General features: G+C 41.6%; 1 protein-coding gene across 1 annotated transcript in view; it reads right to left on the reverse strand.

Moving 5' to 3' along the window:
• Positions 1 to 10894: 10894 nt before the first annotated feature.
• Positions 10895 to 19251, reverse strand: part of LOC121880281 (general transcription factor II-I repeat domain-containing protein 2-like) — a 51720-nt gene continuing 43363 nt past the window's right edge. Inside the window, exon 3 of the mRNA XM_042387438.1 lies at positions 10895 to 10946. Within this exon, the coding sequence (XP_042243372.1) occupies positions 10895 to 10946 (52 nt within the window). The remainder of the gene's footprint in view (positions 10947 to 19251) is intronic.

Below are 19251 nucleotides of genomic sequence, written 5' to 3' on the forward strand. Positions count from 1 at the left end.
CGTACTCTTGAACGGATCGCGTGTCCACCGCCATGTTGCGTCGCACCTGACGAATCAAGTAACTCACCAGCAAATGTTCCACCTTTAGCAGCACCTTGTTCTGGGAATACTTCATCATTGAAGCACCTGCAGACTTTGTGATTGTCATGTGCTCTTTGATCTTGGCTGCATCCTTCTTAATAGTACGAATCGTAGATTCGTTGACTCCATGCTGGCGTGCGAGATCAGCTTGACGTGTTCCTTTCTCCAAATCTTGAACGATCTGGTATTTCACTTTGTAGCTTAAGGAACGTCATGTCTTCTTTGGCTTAGGGCGGCTGGGTCCAGGTAAGGAAAGGTTTCTCTCTGGTGGCGGTGGTGGTCCGGCGGAAGCCATTTCACAGAACAATGGATACACGTACACACGGTGTGGCCTTGAGGGATGAAACTGCCGCGGCTAGGTCAAGCGTCGTCTTTCCTCCCTCCCTCCCTCCCCGGGTGGACACGTCATATTACTTTAAACCAATTACAGCTAGCAGCAGAGGGGGGTAGGGATGCATGGCCAATCACAGTCTGATACGTCATATGACGTCAGTGATAACGCAACAGAGACATGCACTGCGCAACCTTACCGCATGGCTTGCCCAGGTGGAGGCGGAGGAGGGAGCAGGCGGGTGGGGCGAATCTAAAAATAGCGTCGAGCCGGACACTCTGCGCGTATATGGGTAGATGAACTGCGTTAAGTGAAAGTTCGGTTCAGGCGAGGCACCGCGTTTATGAGAAATCGAGTAAAGTGAAACTGCGTAAAGCGGGGTACAACTGTAATACTCTGTATATGTAAATTCAATTTTTTTATTGCATCATAGTGAAGTTAATGCCATATTTTTTCTTTAATGCTAGTACAGGTAATTGAAATGACTACAAGAGGCTTAATTACCTTTTCCCAATTATACATAGTCAACCCTCACTTTACACGGTCCCACATTCTGCGTTTCCACGTTTATGCGGTACCCTGCCGGAACCCGGGATGCTCACATTCCGCGGTGCGTGTACCCCTTTACGCGGGTGAAATATAATTTTTTTATTTAGCTCATAAAATTCATTCAAATTATCCGGCCAGAATATAATTTCCATTGCTGGAATTCTTACATTTTGATGATCATTTTGAATACAAGCATCATAGATTTTGCATTAGACATACAAATTTTAGATCTAATGCAAGTATTTTGTTTACTCAGAGCAAATATGTTATCTTTTGTGCAAAATATATGAAGTGTATATTCAAAATATTCCTGGTCTTGCAAGGAATCCAGCAATGTCAATTATATTATCCTAACTTTAGTCTGAGGTATTATTTATTACTAAAAAGGTAAATATTCTGGTTTCTCCCAAACATTTATCTGGTAGGGAGGGACCGACCGACCATCTGGCGCGGTTGGAAGAGGGGGGGAGGCAAGGTGGGGTACTTTGATTGGCGGATAGTGTTGTGAAGAATATTTTTTTTTTATTAACTGAAGATATTTGTTTTAGCTCATAAAATTCATACTCTGAGTAAATCTGTTATCTTTTGTGCAAAATATATGACATTTATATTCAAAATATTCCTGGTCTTACAAGGAATCCAGCAATGTCAATTATATTATCCTAACTTTAGTTTGAGGTATTATTTATCACTATACCTTAAAATATAGTGGTTTTCCCCCCAAAATTTCTCAGAGAGGGAAGAGCCAGGGAGAGTAGTGTGAGAAGAGGGGGAGGGAGTTGAGTCCATTATTTGAATGGACATTAACTTGGCGACTGTATTTCTCTATTTCTCTTAAGTATTAATTGTGTGCATGTACCATCATAAAATTCAGATGTTATTTTTACTAGAACATAGTTATTGTGTCGGAAAAAGTGGAGTTTGGGGGTCAGCCAGTCTCTATTCCATTTAATCCTATATGTTATGTTGTTCACTTTAAGCGTTTCTCACTTTCCGCGGTACCCTGTGGGTTGAATTAACCGCGTAAAGTGAGGGTTCACTGTACATTATGTACATATACAGTCAACCCTCGCTTTACGCGGTCCCACTTTATGCGTTTCCATGTTTACCTGGTACCGTGCCGAACACGGAATGCTCACTTTCCGCGGTGCGTGTACCCCTTTATGCGGAGAGCGGCTGGCAGTCCTCTCGCGCCGCTCCATTTTTGGATCCTTCACACCAACACATCCCTCAAACCAACACCCACACCTCTCTCACACCACCACCAACACCTCCTACCGTGGTCGTTGGTTGATCTACTGTACACAGCTGTGGACGTGCCTGTGTTTTTACTCAGGTGTTAATAATGTCAGATGGCAGCCTCATCATACCACCACTGGGTCTACCATTAGACAACACAGGTGGTAGTACCTCCCCTTTGTCCTCTGACTTCCTAGGAGTGCCAAGCAGTCCTCGGCCCTCTGACGTAGGCATATAGGTCGAGTCCTGTAACTACACCATGTCTGAGTTGACTGGAGACCCAGCTATTCGCTTTAACTCTCCTGATGCACTGAGTGAGCCAGGTGACTATGGTGTTGACCTTGACACCAACGGAGAGAATGGCTTTCAACTAGTTCAGTCCAGGAACAAGCGGAAGGCCGAAAAGGCAGAAAAACTTAAGAGACCATCAACTACAACCTCAACCCCCCATGAGAGTAAGATTAAACTTCCCTGAAGGTTCACCACCTGAAGTCAAGTGTCGATGGCTGAACGATGCGGAAGATAAACACCCAGACGCTGAGTTTCAGTTCAGAGTCGGTACACAAAATCATGTTCTGATTAAAAGCGACCCAGCTGTCATACAGGATCTCCTCACCAATAGCATAAGGGGAATAACCATGTGTTACGAGTTGGGGATTTAGAATATAGTTATACGTCTACCCAGATCCCAACAGGTAACAACAACAAAAAAAACAAAGACAATCGGACTATAAAAGGGTAGACAAAGGATGCGAGTTTTCGTTGTGTATAATAAAGTACCATAAATCCCTTAACAAAATATTCAGCTTATAAATTACCCTTAACCAAACTTAACCTAAACATTAACAGTATATACATAATAATAAAACATAAAACAATCTTGAAGCAAGTGGACGCGGGGGAGGCAATACAAGATACAAATACTTAAGTGAGGAGCTGAGATGGCTGACGAGTAAGGCTGAGTATTGTAGAAGACGGTAGGTAGTCACTGCGCCGCAGGTTTAGAGGATAGATGATCCTGTGGTCACTTCCCAGAGCCAAGTGCTCTCTCCTCGAATTCGAGCTGACAAAGAAGACTTGGAGGAAGTGACGCAACAACCAGGATATGGAGAAGGGAAACCCCGGAGTGGTAACTAAGACGAGTCATACTCGTGTCTCGTCCCTAGATGGCGTTGCTCGTGGTGCTGGGTAGGTAGATCAAGACAATAGATGGCGTGGTTCGTAGTGCTGGGTAGGTAGATCATGACAATCGGTGGAGGGGTTCGTAACACACCCCCCCTCCAAAGACCTCCGTAGCGCGGGCGCGAAGGAGGTGATCACCTGGTGCGTCTGGAGAGTAGCTGCTGCATTTCCACTGGAGCTCGGGATAAGGAGTCTGCAATCAGGTTGTCTACCCCCTTTATGTGCCGGACTTGTAGATTATAGGGCTGGGTGAGGAGAGCCCAGCGGAGGATTCGCTGGTTGGAGGTCTTGTTGGTTTGGATGAACGTGAGTGGGTTATGGTCGGTGAAGACTAGGGTTGTTTGTGGGCAAGACTGGAGGTAACATTCAAACTTCTTTATTGCCAACACCAGAGCCAGGGCCTCCTTCTCTATGGTCGAGTAGTTGGTCTGATGTTTTTTCAACTTGGCGGAGTAGTATGCCACAGGGTGAAGGACATCAGTGGTTGGGTCGGGTTGTAGGAGCACAGCCCCCACTCCGACACCGCTAGCGTCGATTTGCAGATGGAAGGGCAAGGTGTAGTCAGGGGGGTGGACTACAGGCTTGGAGGCAAGGAAGGCTTTGAGGCGGTGGAAAGACTGGTCGCACCTCTGGTTCCAGATGTAAGGGACCGCAGAACTGGTAAGGTCTGTGAGGGGTCCGGCCACGCTGGAGAAGTTACTGCAGAACCGACGGTAGTAGCCGCACATCCCCAGGAAGCGCATGAGTTCCTTCCTCGTCCTTGGAGTGGGGAAGGACAAGATGGCTCTAACGTTTGCGTCCTTGGGTCTCACCATACCATGCCCAACGATATGTCCCAGGTAAGTCACTGAGGCCCGGCCAAAAGCAGATTTAGCCAGGTTTATGGTGAATCCAGTCTCTTGCAGTCGTGCAAACAGTATCTCCAAACGCACCAGATGTTCGTCCCAGCTGTCCGACACCACCACCAGGTCATCCAGGTAGGCGAACGTCCCACCTAGGTCCTGAATAAGGTAGTTGATGGCCCTCTGGAATGTGGCCGGAGCATTAGAAAAGCCAAACGCCATAACCAAATATTGAAAAAGACCAAATGGAGTTATAAATGCCGAGATTATTTTTGCCCTATCCGTGAGTCCCACTTGATAATATCCTTTCAACAGGTCCACGGTAGATATAAATTTGGCACAGCCTATGCTGTCTATTATATCTTCAATCAAAGGTAAAGGGTAGGAGTCTGAGACAGTGACCTGGTTCACTTTACGATAATCGGTACAGAAACGAAAAGTGCTATCGGGTTTTGGAATGAGAAGGCAAGGTGAAGCCCAGGGGGAGGTACTAGGCTCAGCCAAGTTATGTTTTAACAAAAAATCTACCTCCTTTTTCATAATCTCTCTTTTTTGTGAATTTAGTCGACATGCTGATTGCCTAATGGGTTGTACATCATCTGAGATTAGCTTAATATCATGTTTAAGTATATTGCAAAACCCTGGGAGGTCTGACGTGACATTAGGAAATGTTGATAATAACTTAGTGAGATCTTTTGCTTGAGATGGATTCAGAACAGAAAAATACTCATCAAAGTTGTTGAGTATGTGACTGTTAGCAGGGTTTTCTTTAGGTAGAGGGAAGTCTAAATTCTCCAATAGATCCATGTCATCTGTCTCCGGCTCCGGCCCTGACAAAACCGTATGCAATACAGGTAGGCTTATAGCCTCTGGGATGTCTTCCTCTGACTGCCTGGAATGGTAAAGTTTCATGAGATTAATGTGAACAAGTTGTGAATCTTTTCGGCGATCAGGAGTATGGACTATATAGTTGAGGGGAGATAGTTTATTAGCATTGACTTGAAAGTTTTGATGGAACCGTTCCAAGCAACCTTGGGATTGTGGGTGGTAAGCCGAAGATGTACAATGGTCCACACTGAGGTCTTTCATCACCTGTTTGAAAAGATTGCTCGTAAAATTGGTGCCCTGATCGGATTGGATCTCTTTAGGAATGCCCACTGAAGTGAAAAGGTGCAAAAGATGTTTGATTACGTTTTTTGAAGTGATGCTTTTAAGGGGAAAAGCCTCAGGATAACGTGTACTGGTATCCATAACTGTGAGCAGGAATTGATTTCCCTTCTTAGTCTTTGGTAATGGGCCCACACAATCCACAACAATCTTTTCAAATGGTGTAGAAAATACTGGGATGGGCTTAATGGGAGCTGCTGGTATACTTTCATTTGGTTTTCCTACCATTTGACAAATATGACAAGATTTTAGGTACTTTGACACATCCTTCCTAAGTCCAGACCAATAATAGTGTTGGAGGAGCTTTTTATATGTTTTCAGGATTCCCAAATGTCCTGAAATACCATCATGGGCAAAGGCAATTAATGCTGGTCTGACTGAGGTGGGAATTACCACTTGATGTATTTCAGACCACGTGTCTAGATGGGCAAGCTCAGGGGGCCTATAGGCCCTCATCAAAACCCCTTCATGATAATAAAAACACGGAAGGGTGTTAAAATCTTTACCCTCAACTGCTGCATGATGAAGTTTATTCAAAGATGGATCAGATTGTTGGGCTTTAACGAGCTCATCCTTACTAATGGTCTTATTGTACAGATCTTCTGTGGGTAGGAAGATATTAGAGGTGGTTTTAGATGAAGAGGGCCCATTTCGCACACTCTGTGACCGGGTGACAGCACAAGATGGGAAAAGATGAGGAATAGTTTCTTTAAGGTCAGTGGTGGAGTTGACAGGTAAGGGAGAGTCGACTGTCTTTATGTTGGGAACCACTAGATCTCCTACCAAGTCATTACCCAATAATAAATGAATGCCGCACACAGGCATTGGGTCTTTCCTAATGGCTATTTGCACTTCCCCAGTAATCAAGGGACATTGGAGGTGCACTTTAGCTAAAGGATAGGAAGAATGGGATGAGAGATCTGAAATTAGAACACTCTCATTAGTAAATGCGGTAGATATATCAGGAATGACGTTAAACAGGAGGATAGATTGTGCTGCGCCCGTATCACGTAGTATACGAATAGGGAAAGAACGAGACCCCTCTATGATTGAAAATTTTTCCCTCATAGGTGAATGAAGAGAAGAGATCCTGATGGGGCCTTTCCACATTGGTGGTTGCTATTGGTTTGGATTTGGGATCCAGGGAACTACTTTTAGCAGTTCGACACTTTGGGTGTTTACAAGACTGGATCGTATGGCCTGGTTTTTTACAGTAAGAACAATAAAACTTGGTTGCATCAGGGGGGGTAGGTGTGGGACCTTTCGACCTACCACTCACGTCCCCAAGGTTATCATCAGAGGAGGACCTAACATGCCGGAAAGTACCACGTTCCCTACGGCACAGTGACTCCACCAGCAAGGCGTACGCATCAGCCAGCTCAGCCGCACGTCCTAAATTAACCTCTCCACGCTCCTCCACATGCTTCAAGATGTGAAATGGTATCTTGCTCTTCCACTCCTCCAGGACTACCAAGTTTAACAAATCCTGGGGTGGCCATTAAGAAAACCTAGATAAATTAATTAATGGTCAAAAGATAAGATAAGTGGATTACCCTAGAAAATATCACGGCAGTGGATAACCAGAAAGTCCCGGAAACTACCCAAGTTATACCTAGGGAAATTACACTTATGAATATTGTTCTTCTGAGAAGATCCTTAGATAAGGATAAGAGACTTGAAAGGGGAAGGGCGTATTACGGCATTAATATAAAGATCCGGATTAACAACCCTGAGATACTTGAAAGAGGAAGGGCGTATTACGGCATTTTATATAAAGATCCGGATTAACAACCCTGAGATACTTGAAAGAGGAAGGGCGTATTACGGCATTTATATAAAGATCCGGATTAACAACCCTGAGAAATGGTATGATTGACCCCGAATGAGATAATGAGAAGAACAATAATGGAGGCTTTATAATTATGGGGTCCTGGTAGAGCGGGGCGTCCCAAGATATCACTTCACCCTAAACTAGTGACTATGGAACAGCCTACTCTGGAGTGAGGGTACGGCATTAAACAGATCCGGATTCTTCCCTACACTCGATAAGACTTACTACACGACTGCCACGTGTAATAACAGGTAAGCCTTATGACACTTGGAACCTAATATCCTACGGCTGTCACTCTTACTGTACGATAATACCAATATATGCACACACATATGAAGGAAACTTTAAACCACCGTAAAGCAATTGTGAACAGAAGTGACTGGGAGGAATAATTAACACTGAGTAACAAGGGAGGAAGGAATATGGTATTTAAGGTCGTATCATGTCACGGTCGCCATTTGTTACGAGTTGGGGATTTAGAATATAGTTATACGTCTACCCAGATCCCAACAGGTAACAACAACAAAAAAAACAAAGACAATCGGACTATAAAAGGGTAGACAAAGGATGCGAGTTTTCGTTGTGTATAATAAAGTACCATAAATCCCTTAACAAAATATTCAGCTTATAAATTACCCTTTAACCAAACTTAACCTAAACATTAACAGTATATACATAATAATAAAACATAAAACAATCTTGAAGCAAGTGGACGCGGGGGAGGCAATACAAGATACAAATACTTAAGTGAGGAGCTGAGATGGCTGACGAGTAAGGCTGAGTATTGTAGAAGACGGTAGGTAGTCACTGCGCCGCAGGTTTAGAGGATAGATAATCCTGTGGTCACTTCCCAGAGCCAAGTGCTCTCTCCTCGAATTCGAGCTGACAAAGAAGACTTGGAGGAAGTGACGCAACAACCAGGATATGGAGAAGGGAAACCCCGGAGTGGCAACTAAGACGAGTCATACTCGTGTCTCGTCCCTAGATGGCGTTGCTCGTGGTGCTGGGTAGGTAGATCAAGACAATAGATGGCATGGTTCGTAGTGCTGGGTAGGTAGATCATGACAATCGGTGGAGGGGTTCGTAACACCATGGAACAATTATCCTTATCATCGAGCAAGAAAACCATCTTAATCATAGGGCTCGACCAGTACCAGACCTTTACACTACTAGAAGCTCATCCCGACATCAGAAGGACGAAGCGACTCAGGGGCAAGAATGCAGTCATTGCAGACTGGAGTGGCTGAGAAAGACCCACCCAAGATCATTCGAGTCCGTGGTGCCTATCGGACTCTGAAGGTAACTTCTTGACCTAAAAGCTGCATTTGATATTGCCAATAGGCAACTGATATTGTACGAACTAGCCAAAATGGATATAGGAGGTAGGCTGTTACACTGGATAAGTGGTTACCTAACCAACAGAAGGGCTGCTGCACTGTTTCAGGGTTACAAAAGTGAAGTTAAAGATATGCAACTTGGTACCCCTCAAGGTGGAGTATTTAGCCCTACTTTGTTCAATGTTCTTATGAATGCATTATTAAATTTAATACCAGACAACCCCAGCAATATCTCAATCAGCTATGCTGATGATGTTCTTATACATACTAAAACTCATCGTGAAATGCAAACCACCCTGATCCATGTTACGCAGCCTGTGAGAACCTTGGTCTTATTATCTCCACTGAGAAAACTAAGGTGTTCAACAAACAAGCTGGTAACCGCAAACGCGGCCCCGCCAAGTTCAAGATAGGTAACAACACTATTGACTATGTTTCTTCTTTTAAATATCTTAGTGTTTCCGTCCCTTGTACCCTACCTGCCATACAACAGCTAACCTGCCAATGTACTGACAGACTGAGACCTCTTAGAAGTGTAGCGGGGTACAGCTCGCACTATGGTGTTAATATTAAAATTGTTAAAGCAAAGTACACTCGGAAACCATAATCTCTAGCCCACCTGGGTCGGTGCTGGAGGTTAGTACAGTGTCCTTTCTGGACGGGGGCCCACTCTAACTATCACGAGGCAACACACGCACAAACACACAGTCATAGTATGGCTGGATAGATGACATTATGTATAAATATTGAATATGGCATTTTATACTCTGCATTATCTTCATTATATATGAACACGAAGAAAAATTACAGTAGGTTGTAGTTACGAAAGTATGAATGGAAATAAACACTTCCAAACCACCCAGTGAATCCACACAAAGTTTACAGCGCTTGTGTGTGTGGGTGCCAGACCACAATGATTCCACCACACCCCATCTATATCTTTTATTATTATTAGAGCATCAAGATTGTTTTGTAGGCATGACTATTGGTCAATTGAAACCCCGAAAGTATTCTTCACATTTATTGTGCATAAACATTGTAAACATATCTATGTGATTATTGTAGTATATAACATATATTTAATGTCTGAACAGATTCCCAAGAGTTATGCATATTAATTAATGCATAGATTTTGTAAGCATATTGTGTGAAGTGACGTAAAACCACATAGTAAAATACCTGGACAAATTCCCAAGAGTTAGGAAACAAAGTCTATGTGGCCCCAACGAGGTTACACCAGAGAGCTAAATCCCCCGCCACCCCCTACAAGGCACCGTCGTGGTCGGAGCTGTAATTCTTGACCACAGGATCCCGAGACAAGGCTACTACCACTGAGACACCTCGTGCCCATAGGTTAATACCGTGTCCAACCTCCATCTGGTGGGCATGGAATCTACCAGATTGCTGCAGATGTTCGGCCTCCTCCTTATTCCCTCCCACACATTATGTGCGTGTCTCCTCACTGCCTCTCTCGTTTTCTCCTCAACATCCCATTCAATAACCATATAAGCCCATGGATTTTCTATTGGATTACAATTGGCTCCTTTAGGGGGCCAGTCCAATAGAATAATCTGCGGGTGCGCCTCAAACCAACGCCCGACTACCCGACTTGTATGTATTGGACTGCGATCTTTTACCATACATATAGGCTGTGGGTCTGGGATGGCATATGCTTGCACCGATGGTAGAAAGGATGTCTAGAATATTTATATACTGGTCTGCATTCATCTGTCCCTCAATGTCCGTCAGTTCACCAACACCTCCCCACCACATCCATCCATGCATGGAGGTTGTCACACGACCGCTTGTCGATGTCTCATGGATGTGTCTGCGAGCATATCTTGTATTACGTAATCGCCAACACTGGCGACCAACTGCTGCGACAGATGAGAAACATTTTTCATCCGTGAAAATGACGGACCTCCAAAAATCGACTCCCGCATACGCCTCAGCAAACCTTTAACGTGCTTCTCTGTGTGCCTCTGTTAAGGTTTCCTTACGTGCTGGGATGAAACATTGTCGGCCAGTCTCCCGTATTCGCCTCCTGGTAGTTATCGGGTGACACTGAACTCCTGTTTCCCTCGTTATACGCACGGCAGTTGACAGCGGTGCTCGCTCTGCTGCCCTTTGAATCTGTTGATCTGCCGCTGGTGTGGTGACTCTTGGTCTTCCTGGTCGGGGCCTGGTGAGCACGTGACCCTCTTCCTCATATCTTCTCACCCAAAGCCTAACTGTATCCCTGGAGATACCAAGAAGGCGACTAATCTCCCGTATCCACTTCCCTGCCTCGTGATATCCAATAATCCTGCCACAACTCGTTATCACCGCAGGTCGATTAGCTCTCGTCCGAGGTGGCCTCACATGACGTTGTGGCTAAACCTCCATAGCTGTGAAAATAAAAGGATAAGGCATTAGTGCATGGGGCCTTTTGTATACATTCATTAATGAAAAATCAACATATTATAGGATATGGAGTAACCATCATTATGCGGGTGAAGGATGACAGCGAAACATGACACAGTGTTGTCAAACTGTTACTTTACAGCCTTATTGATCTAACAGTCATTATCAGTGGAATAGGCAACGTGATGATTGTTAAATAACGTGTCCAGTCTCAGATAGTGTTATCACATGTTACATATCCACAAAATTTTATTAATGGGGCAATTGGTGGGTAACCCATAATTCGTCAGCTAATGCTTGTTTCCCCTCATTAAGTATGTCACATGTTCTCAGTACGAGGCATTATGTTTTATATTATATTCTCATGTCTCAGGAACACCCCCTTACGTAATGAATGGTATTTATGAAACAGCCTGTATATTTACGGAATCCGTTCTACTCACCAGTCACCGGTGCGGTGATGCAGGATGAGTTAGCAGTCCTGTTGAACTGGCAGGTAGACAAAATAGAAAACTCACAGCCAAACAATGAGACATTAGTAAAATGTACTAGGTTATTTTAGCGGGTGCACACACATTATATACAGACCTATTGGTCCTTGCGAGGCTGTTTGGTTATGCTATGCTAACTAGTGTGAGGGAAAGTATATATATATATATATATATATATATATATACACTCAACACCTCAACACGCCAGGATTCGAACCCACGGCCCACGAGCCCATGACTGTGACCGGGGAACGCTAACCGCTGGACCACCAGGATACTAAAAGCAGTCCTAGACTCTGTTATATTTCACACAAAGCCTGTTCAACGAGCTTATGGCGCCGTGAACCTCTAATGGGGACTACCGTATCACGTAGGTGGTCAGAGTAACGTTTTACCAAATCCGGCTTCGAAACACGAGGATCCATATATATTTCATTAGCCCAATAAATACGCGGACTTCTACATACAATCAACACCTCAACCCGCCAGGATTCGAACCCACGGCCCACGAGCCCATGACCGCTTTTAGTATCCTGGTGGTCCAGCGGTTAGCATTCCCTGTCATAGTTATGGGCTCGTGGGCGGTAATTCTTGAAGAGACCTTTGTCCCCAGATTTTTTATATGCTGGGTGAACTTTAGCAATTTCAGTTTATCCGGAAAGACACCACTAGTGAAGGAGGAGTTACAAATGTGTAACTCCCCACTCTTTCAACTGTAGGGCTCTCTGTTTATCTTTTGCAGATGCATATGTATTTGATGACTGAGAAGGTGTGGGGTATGGGATATTTGGTTCACACTCAGGATGGGATGGAGAAAGGAAACTCACAATGTACTCTCTGTATACATATTGTATTGGATGTACAGTGCAGCTTGGTGCTGGGAAGTGGCAGCGTGGTTACAAGCGTGATGTAGAGAGAGCTGGTTGGTGAGGGTGCCCAGAGGAGGACCAGCTTGTGGGTCGCCATGGTCACCGGCTGGAGCAAGGGCCGCCAGGCAGTAGTGGAGGAGGAGGTGTTGCTTGAAGACTGGCTGTAGGTAGAAAGAGGTAGGTCGATACGATACGAAGTCTTTAGTTAAGAGGTGAAAGAAGATTATTAGGAGTTGAAGGAAAAGTGGTGAAACTGAAATACAGTAGGAGTAGAAAGAATCTGGGCTCAACCAGATCGCTTCATCTTTCTTATTGGCGTTTTGTCTTTGTTCTGCTCCCTTGGGTCGTCAGACCTTTGTATTAATATTGGTTTATTTATATAATGCTGCTTATTATTATTATTTGTTATTGTTGGAGTTAGTGAGCCCGCCCAGGTCCTTGTGTAACTGGGAGGGTAGTCACATTTTTATTTTTTATTTTTTTTTGAGGTGTTAGTTAAGTGTTAGTTGTGTTAGTCTAAAGGTACACTGTATGGAGAGGCCTGCCAGGTTCTTAGTGGAGCTGGTTGGTCACTCTCATCTTTATTCCTCTAGTAATGTTTTATGTAGAAATGTGTATGTTGAGGCAGGAGGTGGTTCAATTACTTCTTCCTGGCTGATATAGCTGGGAGGGTAATCACATTATTATTATTAATATTATTAATATTTTTTTATTTTTTTATTTATTTTTTATTTAATTTTTTTTTGAGTTAGTGAGCCCGCCCAGGTCCTTGTGTAGCTGGGAGGGTAGTCACATTTTTATTTATTTATTTTTTTTTTTTTACTAAGATGTTAGTTCAATGTTAAATGTTAAATGTTAAATGTTAAATATTAGTTATGTTAGTCTAAAGGTACGCTGTATGGAGAGGCCTGCCAGGTTCTTGTGGAGCTGGTAGGTCACTCTCATCTTTTATTCTCTCTATTAATGTTTTATATGTATATTGGGGCAGGAGATGGTTCAATTACTTTCTTCCTGGCTGATTTAAACCAACTGTGTTCTTGGAATTCTTCGTTGTCTATATTATTTATCCAGTTTTGATATGTTTCTGTGTTAAGTTCAGTCACTTTTTTCCAAATATTTACAGCTTTGTTGTGTATATCTACATTGATTGCTAAGAGGTTTGCTCTCTTGTGTAGCTGTTCATTATTGATGTGGTCTGTATATTTTATGTTATATATAAATCTGAGGGCTATATTTTGTACTGTTTGTAACCTTTTAATGCACGTTTTACTAAGGGTGTTCAATGGGATGGGTGGGTAGTCCATAATTGATTTAACAAGGGCAATATAAATCTTTCTTTTGTTATTAATGCTAAGGTTCTTAAAGCGTTTTATTTTTGATAATCTTATTCTTGCCTGTCGTTCTTTATCTTTTAAGTATGTTATATATCCTCTTTTTGTTAGTTTTAATCCAAGCATCCTACCTTCAGTGTCGTATGGGTATAGTTCCTGGTCGACTATTACTGGACTTGTTTTAATCTTGGCTATTGGTATTATCTTGAATTTGTTCTTATTTGTCCTGATTTTCCATTTTTTCTCAAAATCATTTATGTTTTTTATCGCTCTTACCGTGTAGAGTGCCATAAATTGAGTTGATTTTCCTGGGTATGATACTATTTGAGTAATATCATCAGCAAACATTACATATTCGCTAAAGGGGGTAGGTTGAGGTGTGTCTGAAGTATAAATTGTATATAGTGTTGGAGAAAGGCATCCTCCTTGAGGTACTCCACTCTCAAGATTAAACATAGTTCCCAAAAAGTTTCCAATTTGAATTTGTGCTCTCCTATCATCTAAATAGTTACACAATATTCTTAGCAAGTATTCGTTAAGTCCCAGTTTTAATATTTTATATTTCAAGCCTAAATGCCAAACTTTATCAAAAGCCTTAGAAACATCCCTTAAAATTATATTGATCTGGTTACCCTTGCTTTTTTCTATTGCAATTATTTCCGTTATTGTAGCTATTGCAGTTAGGGTATTTCTATTGGGCATAAATCCATGTTGTCTGTTGTTAGTTTTCCCATGTTGTGTTAAAAAGGCTATAAGTCTTGAATTTAATATTTTTTCCAATAGTTTCCCGGTAATTTCTAATAAAGATATTGGCCTGTAGTTTAATATTTCCTTATTGTCCTTACCCTCCTTAGGAATAAATATCATTTTAGCATATTTTAGTTTGTCTGGAAAGTAACCAGTTATTAAGCATGCGTTATAAATGTTTAATAGTGTATTTAAAATGTTTTCAGGTAGATTCATGATCATATTTCGTGTAATACCTGTGAGCCCAGGGGCTTTTTCCTTAAATTTCCTCAGACAGTGCATCATTTCTCCCATGGTTATTATTTGATTATTAGGTAATAAGTTATAGTCTATATATTGCCTTGGGGTGATTCTATGTATTTGTCTTCCCATTTCTTCTTCTATCCTTTCTTCGTGTTCACTATCAAAATCTTCATTTTCCTCATCTGATATTTTAAAAACTTTTACCCATTCCCTTTTGAATGCTGACTCTTGTTCATTTTCCTCGTGCAATTTTGTTCCATTTTGGTCTTTAATGTATGGTGTTTTTTGCTTGTTGTGCCCCATCATCTTGTTTATGGAAGTCCAAAATGTTTTTGTGTCTTTAGTCATGTCAGCCGCCATTATAATATCATTCCATTTTTTATTGTTTGCTTCCTTACATGCGTCTCTTAATTTTATCTGTAGTGCTATCTGTGTCGTATATAGCCATCTGTTACTGCCGTGTCTTTCCATATACCTGTTTATTTCATTGTAATAGGTCTGGATTAATTTAACTTCTTCTGGTAGTCTGTTGTTGGGTAATGTTCTAAAGTGTGAAGTAGGAGTGTGTTTGGTTATAGATGTTTTTATTGCTGAGTGCAGTCTGTCCATTTCTGAGTCTATATCTTCTGTTGTTTTCCCTTGTAGGTTAATCGAGTGGTGATTACTTAAGTCGTCTTTGAAGCTGTCCCAGTCTGTTTTACTCATTTTCAGTCTCTTTTTTATTGGTATCTGTATGGGGCTTGTTGACAGTGTTAGTATAATTGGCAGATGGTCACTGCCTGTAAGAGGTCCCTGTATTATATGGTAATTGAAAAAGGCTTTGTTGTTGGTAAAAATTTTGTCTGGTGTCGATTGTGTATTGTGATTTCTCCAGGTTGGAAAGTTAGGACCCAGATGATTGATTTTCCCTAAATTTATTAATTGATTAAGGGCGTTTCCCACGACGTTATTATTTGTATTGTCAAAAATCCTATGTCTGGCGTTAAAGTCTCCTAAGATGTACATCGGATGACTATTGTTAGCCAATTTTAATAGGTCTTCTATAGGTAAGTAGGGTCGTCTCGGTGGCAGATAAGTAGTAGCAATAATTACGTCTCCTTGAGTTGTATTTATTTTTATTGCTAGAAATTCATCCTGGAAGTCATCAATTAGTTTAAATTTTAAGTTTCTTTTAACCGCTATCGCTACTCCGTCATTTTTCTCGCCCGATTTATTTCTTTGGTTTACATAATAGTTAAAGAGTTTTATGTTGTTGTTTTCTGTCTCACCGTGACTGTTTATTAGTATAATGTCAGGGTCAATTTCTTGATATATATTACTTAGGTTAATTCTCTCGGTCTTCCAGTTTCTTACGTTGTGTTGTATTATTCTTAAAGTTCTTACTGTTTGTCTATTGTCCATTATTTCTTATACTTGGATTGTGACTGTTGAAGTGGAGACCTATCATCCTGTTTCCCGCTTCTGACTCTTCTAAACTCTGACGGGTCTACTATTTTAAAGTCTTTGGTCGTAATCTTTAGTTTGTCCGTAGTAATTAGTGACCAGACATAATCTTCACTTAGGGATTTTTCTTGATATGTCCACTTGTATATCCCTCCTTCACAGTTTTTTACTATTGTCCCTCCTGTTGGTCTCGATGTTGGGATTCCATGTTTTGTTGTAGTGATAACTTTAAATCCAATTTCTTCAGCAGATTCAGGTTGTATATTGTGATCAGTTTCCATCTTATCTTCTCTCCTCCTACTCCTTTGTCACCACGAGGTGAGATCTTATATAGCGGAGGTAGGCGTGGCTTAATAGTTGATCTCCGTCATGTAAGGCGGCGCTGGTTGACCTAGACCACGAGGCATACACTGGGGAATTCGCGCGGTCGGCTACTCAGCGACAAAAGCGTTTGTAGGGGAGGAATCCACGACAAAGGTATTTTGCTTTTTCTTATAACAAAACGATCCATTCTGTCGAAGGGGTGGTAAAGGGTCTGGCTAACGAAGGGACTACTTCCATTCTCCTGTAGTATAAACACAACTGAGAAAAATTTTCTGTATTGTGGTGAGTGTTAATTTCTGAACACGTCCGAGTCACGTCATTACCCCTTCCCCACCCCATGTGTTCTCCCCCCCCCTCGCTCTCTCTCTCTCTCTCTCTCTTACTAGTAACATTGTCATTTTGTAATTTTTTTTCTTATTTATTGATTCATATACGTATTTTTAATTATCACATTAGTGTTTTTGTGTTTTTATTATACAGTACTACTACTACTACTACTACTACTACTACTACTACTACTACTACTACTACTACTACTACTACTACTACTACTACTACTACTCCCACTACTGCTATTATTTTTGTAATTCTAATTATTTATTGTACAGGTATTTTCCTAAGTAATGTATTTATTTATTTTTTTATTTTTTTATTTATTTATTATTATTATTATGATATTTTACCCAGTGAGCAGCACCTCACGACCCAGTTCTGGGTCGGGACCCATACTTTGAAGAACCCTAAACTACAGTACTCTACTAATTCACTGGTGAATCCAAGGTCCTGGGAGTCCAGACCTCTCTTTTCTTATCAGAAAATTTCAATACATTTTCTTTAATGCAGTATTGCACTCACACAGTTATGAACAGGGGGCCCCTAAGTTCACGGATTTTTATTTTGCGGTCCTCTATTACTTGCGGATGACACCCTGGATGTACCCAAGAATGTCTGTGGGTACAGTAGTTTTAAAGTTGCCTGCATTTTCGCCGCTGGGACAGGGAGCCATTAGTTCTATAGACAGTAATTTCCTTTACCTGTATTGTAAATATGTGTGTGTGTGTGTGTGTGTAGACACACACACACACACACACACACACACACACAAAACACATACAAATAAATAATAATTGGAAAATTCTCTCTCAAATAATCAGAAACAAACTTATTAAAATGTGACAGTCTGCCCTCAAGTCTGTCCTTTATTACTTTATTAATAAAGCACGAACCTAAGGGTAGACTGTCACATTTTTAATAAATTTGTTTCTGATTATTTGTGAAAGTATTTTCCCATTATTATTTATTTGTATGTGTTTGTGTGTGTGTGTGTGTCTACGCACACATATATACAATACAGGTAAAAGAAATAATTGTCCTAAGGCAGGGCCGAATTTACCTACTTGTGGGCCCCATGCCAAACTCATCAGTGGGCCCCTAAATTTGTCAATGATGCTGTTTGTGTCAAGGGATTGTAGGAGGCCTGATTCAATGCATAATAATGAAAGTGAGTTTAATCTGGTTTGTCCCATGGTAGACCTCAGGTGATTTTTCACCCTAGAAAGAGTAGAGAAAGACCTCTCTCCTTCACAATTTGTAATTGGGATGGCAAGGAAAATTCTTACCAAAATACTAATGTTTGGAAAGGCAGTTGTCAAAATACCATCTTTGGACCTCAGCAAAGCGGAGATGTTTGTCACTGACCTGTCAGAATCAGAAGACAAAATGTCTTTAAATTGCAAAAACTCCTCTAGAACAGATGCTTCCAAGTCACTGGAATAGGTACTGACAACCAATTCCAGTTGGGCTTTGAGATCACCATATTTCATACTGTCATTGTACTGCGCACATCATTGTCATTCCTAAAAACCCCCCTTTAATTCATATTACGCTACATAACATTCAAGTCCACTGCACTTGTAGAATCTCAGAGAACGGCAGTCATTGATGCAGACTAACTCACCTACTCAATGTTACGGAATCATGTATTGTATTATACCCAGGTGCGGTTATATAATATTAATTGTATATATTCATAGCATTAAGGAGAGACGTGTTTGTCCCATTCGTTTTACACTCAGGATCCCTCCCAGTAAGTCCCGCCTTCGAACACAGTTGTCAATATGCGTTTATTCCACTTCCTCCTAGCAAACTCAATCTTGAATTAGTTATGTAAATCAACTTTAGTAATTCGCCAGACCCTTGTCAATTGAGGGTCATCCTTGAATGAGTAACAGTTGGTTTGTGTGTAATTTCTGTCATTGCATGAGTAGCGATCGCTGGCAACTTAGGGGTATATAAACCAGTGTGAGACGGGAGGTCAATCTCCCATAACGCTTTCCAACTTCGTTCTCAGGTATGTTCTGTGTTTATAGCCATTCAGTTTGATTCAGTCAATTTTAGTGAATATCAGTGTTCATGCTTTAACAGTGGAATTGTCATTCACCCAGTGTAAGAAGTAATATAAAGTAAATGTCTGACGTGGCGAGACGAAAGATTTGTTTGTGTTGAACCACCATGCTTCCCCAAATCTCCCGTAACTTTTTCCAACTTCGTTCTCAGATCGAGGGTGGGCTTATTTGAAACCCCACTGGTTGCTCGGAGCCTGTTGATACCCAGCAGTGGTCATTGTATGAGTAGGGTGTGTCATAGGAGGGAAGATCAGCTAAAACTAATGGCACATCACTTTTTTGGTAGATTTTAGTGTATATAAACAGAAAATAATTTCAGTTTCAATATTTTGCAACCTTTTGCTAGGTAAATTTTAGCGTGAAATTTATCGAAAATCTAACGTACGGCTGCATTAGTGCATTACAATTAAATAGTGAACATTGCTTTCTGACTTCA

The sequence above is a fragment of the Homarus americanus genome, unplaced genomic scaffold (genome assembly GCF_018991925.1).
Source record: "Homarus americanus isolate GMGI-L3 unplaced genomic scaffold, GMGI_Hamer_2.0 scaffold20930, whole genome shotgun sequence".
Taxonomy (NCBI): Eukaryota; Metazoa; Arthropoda; class Malacostraca; order Decapoda; family Nephropidae; genus Homarus; species Homarus americanus.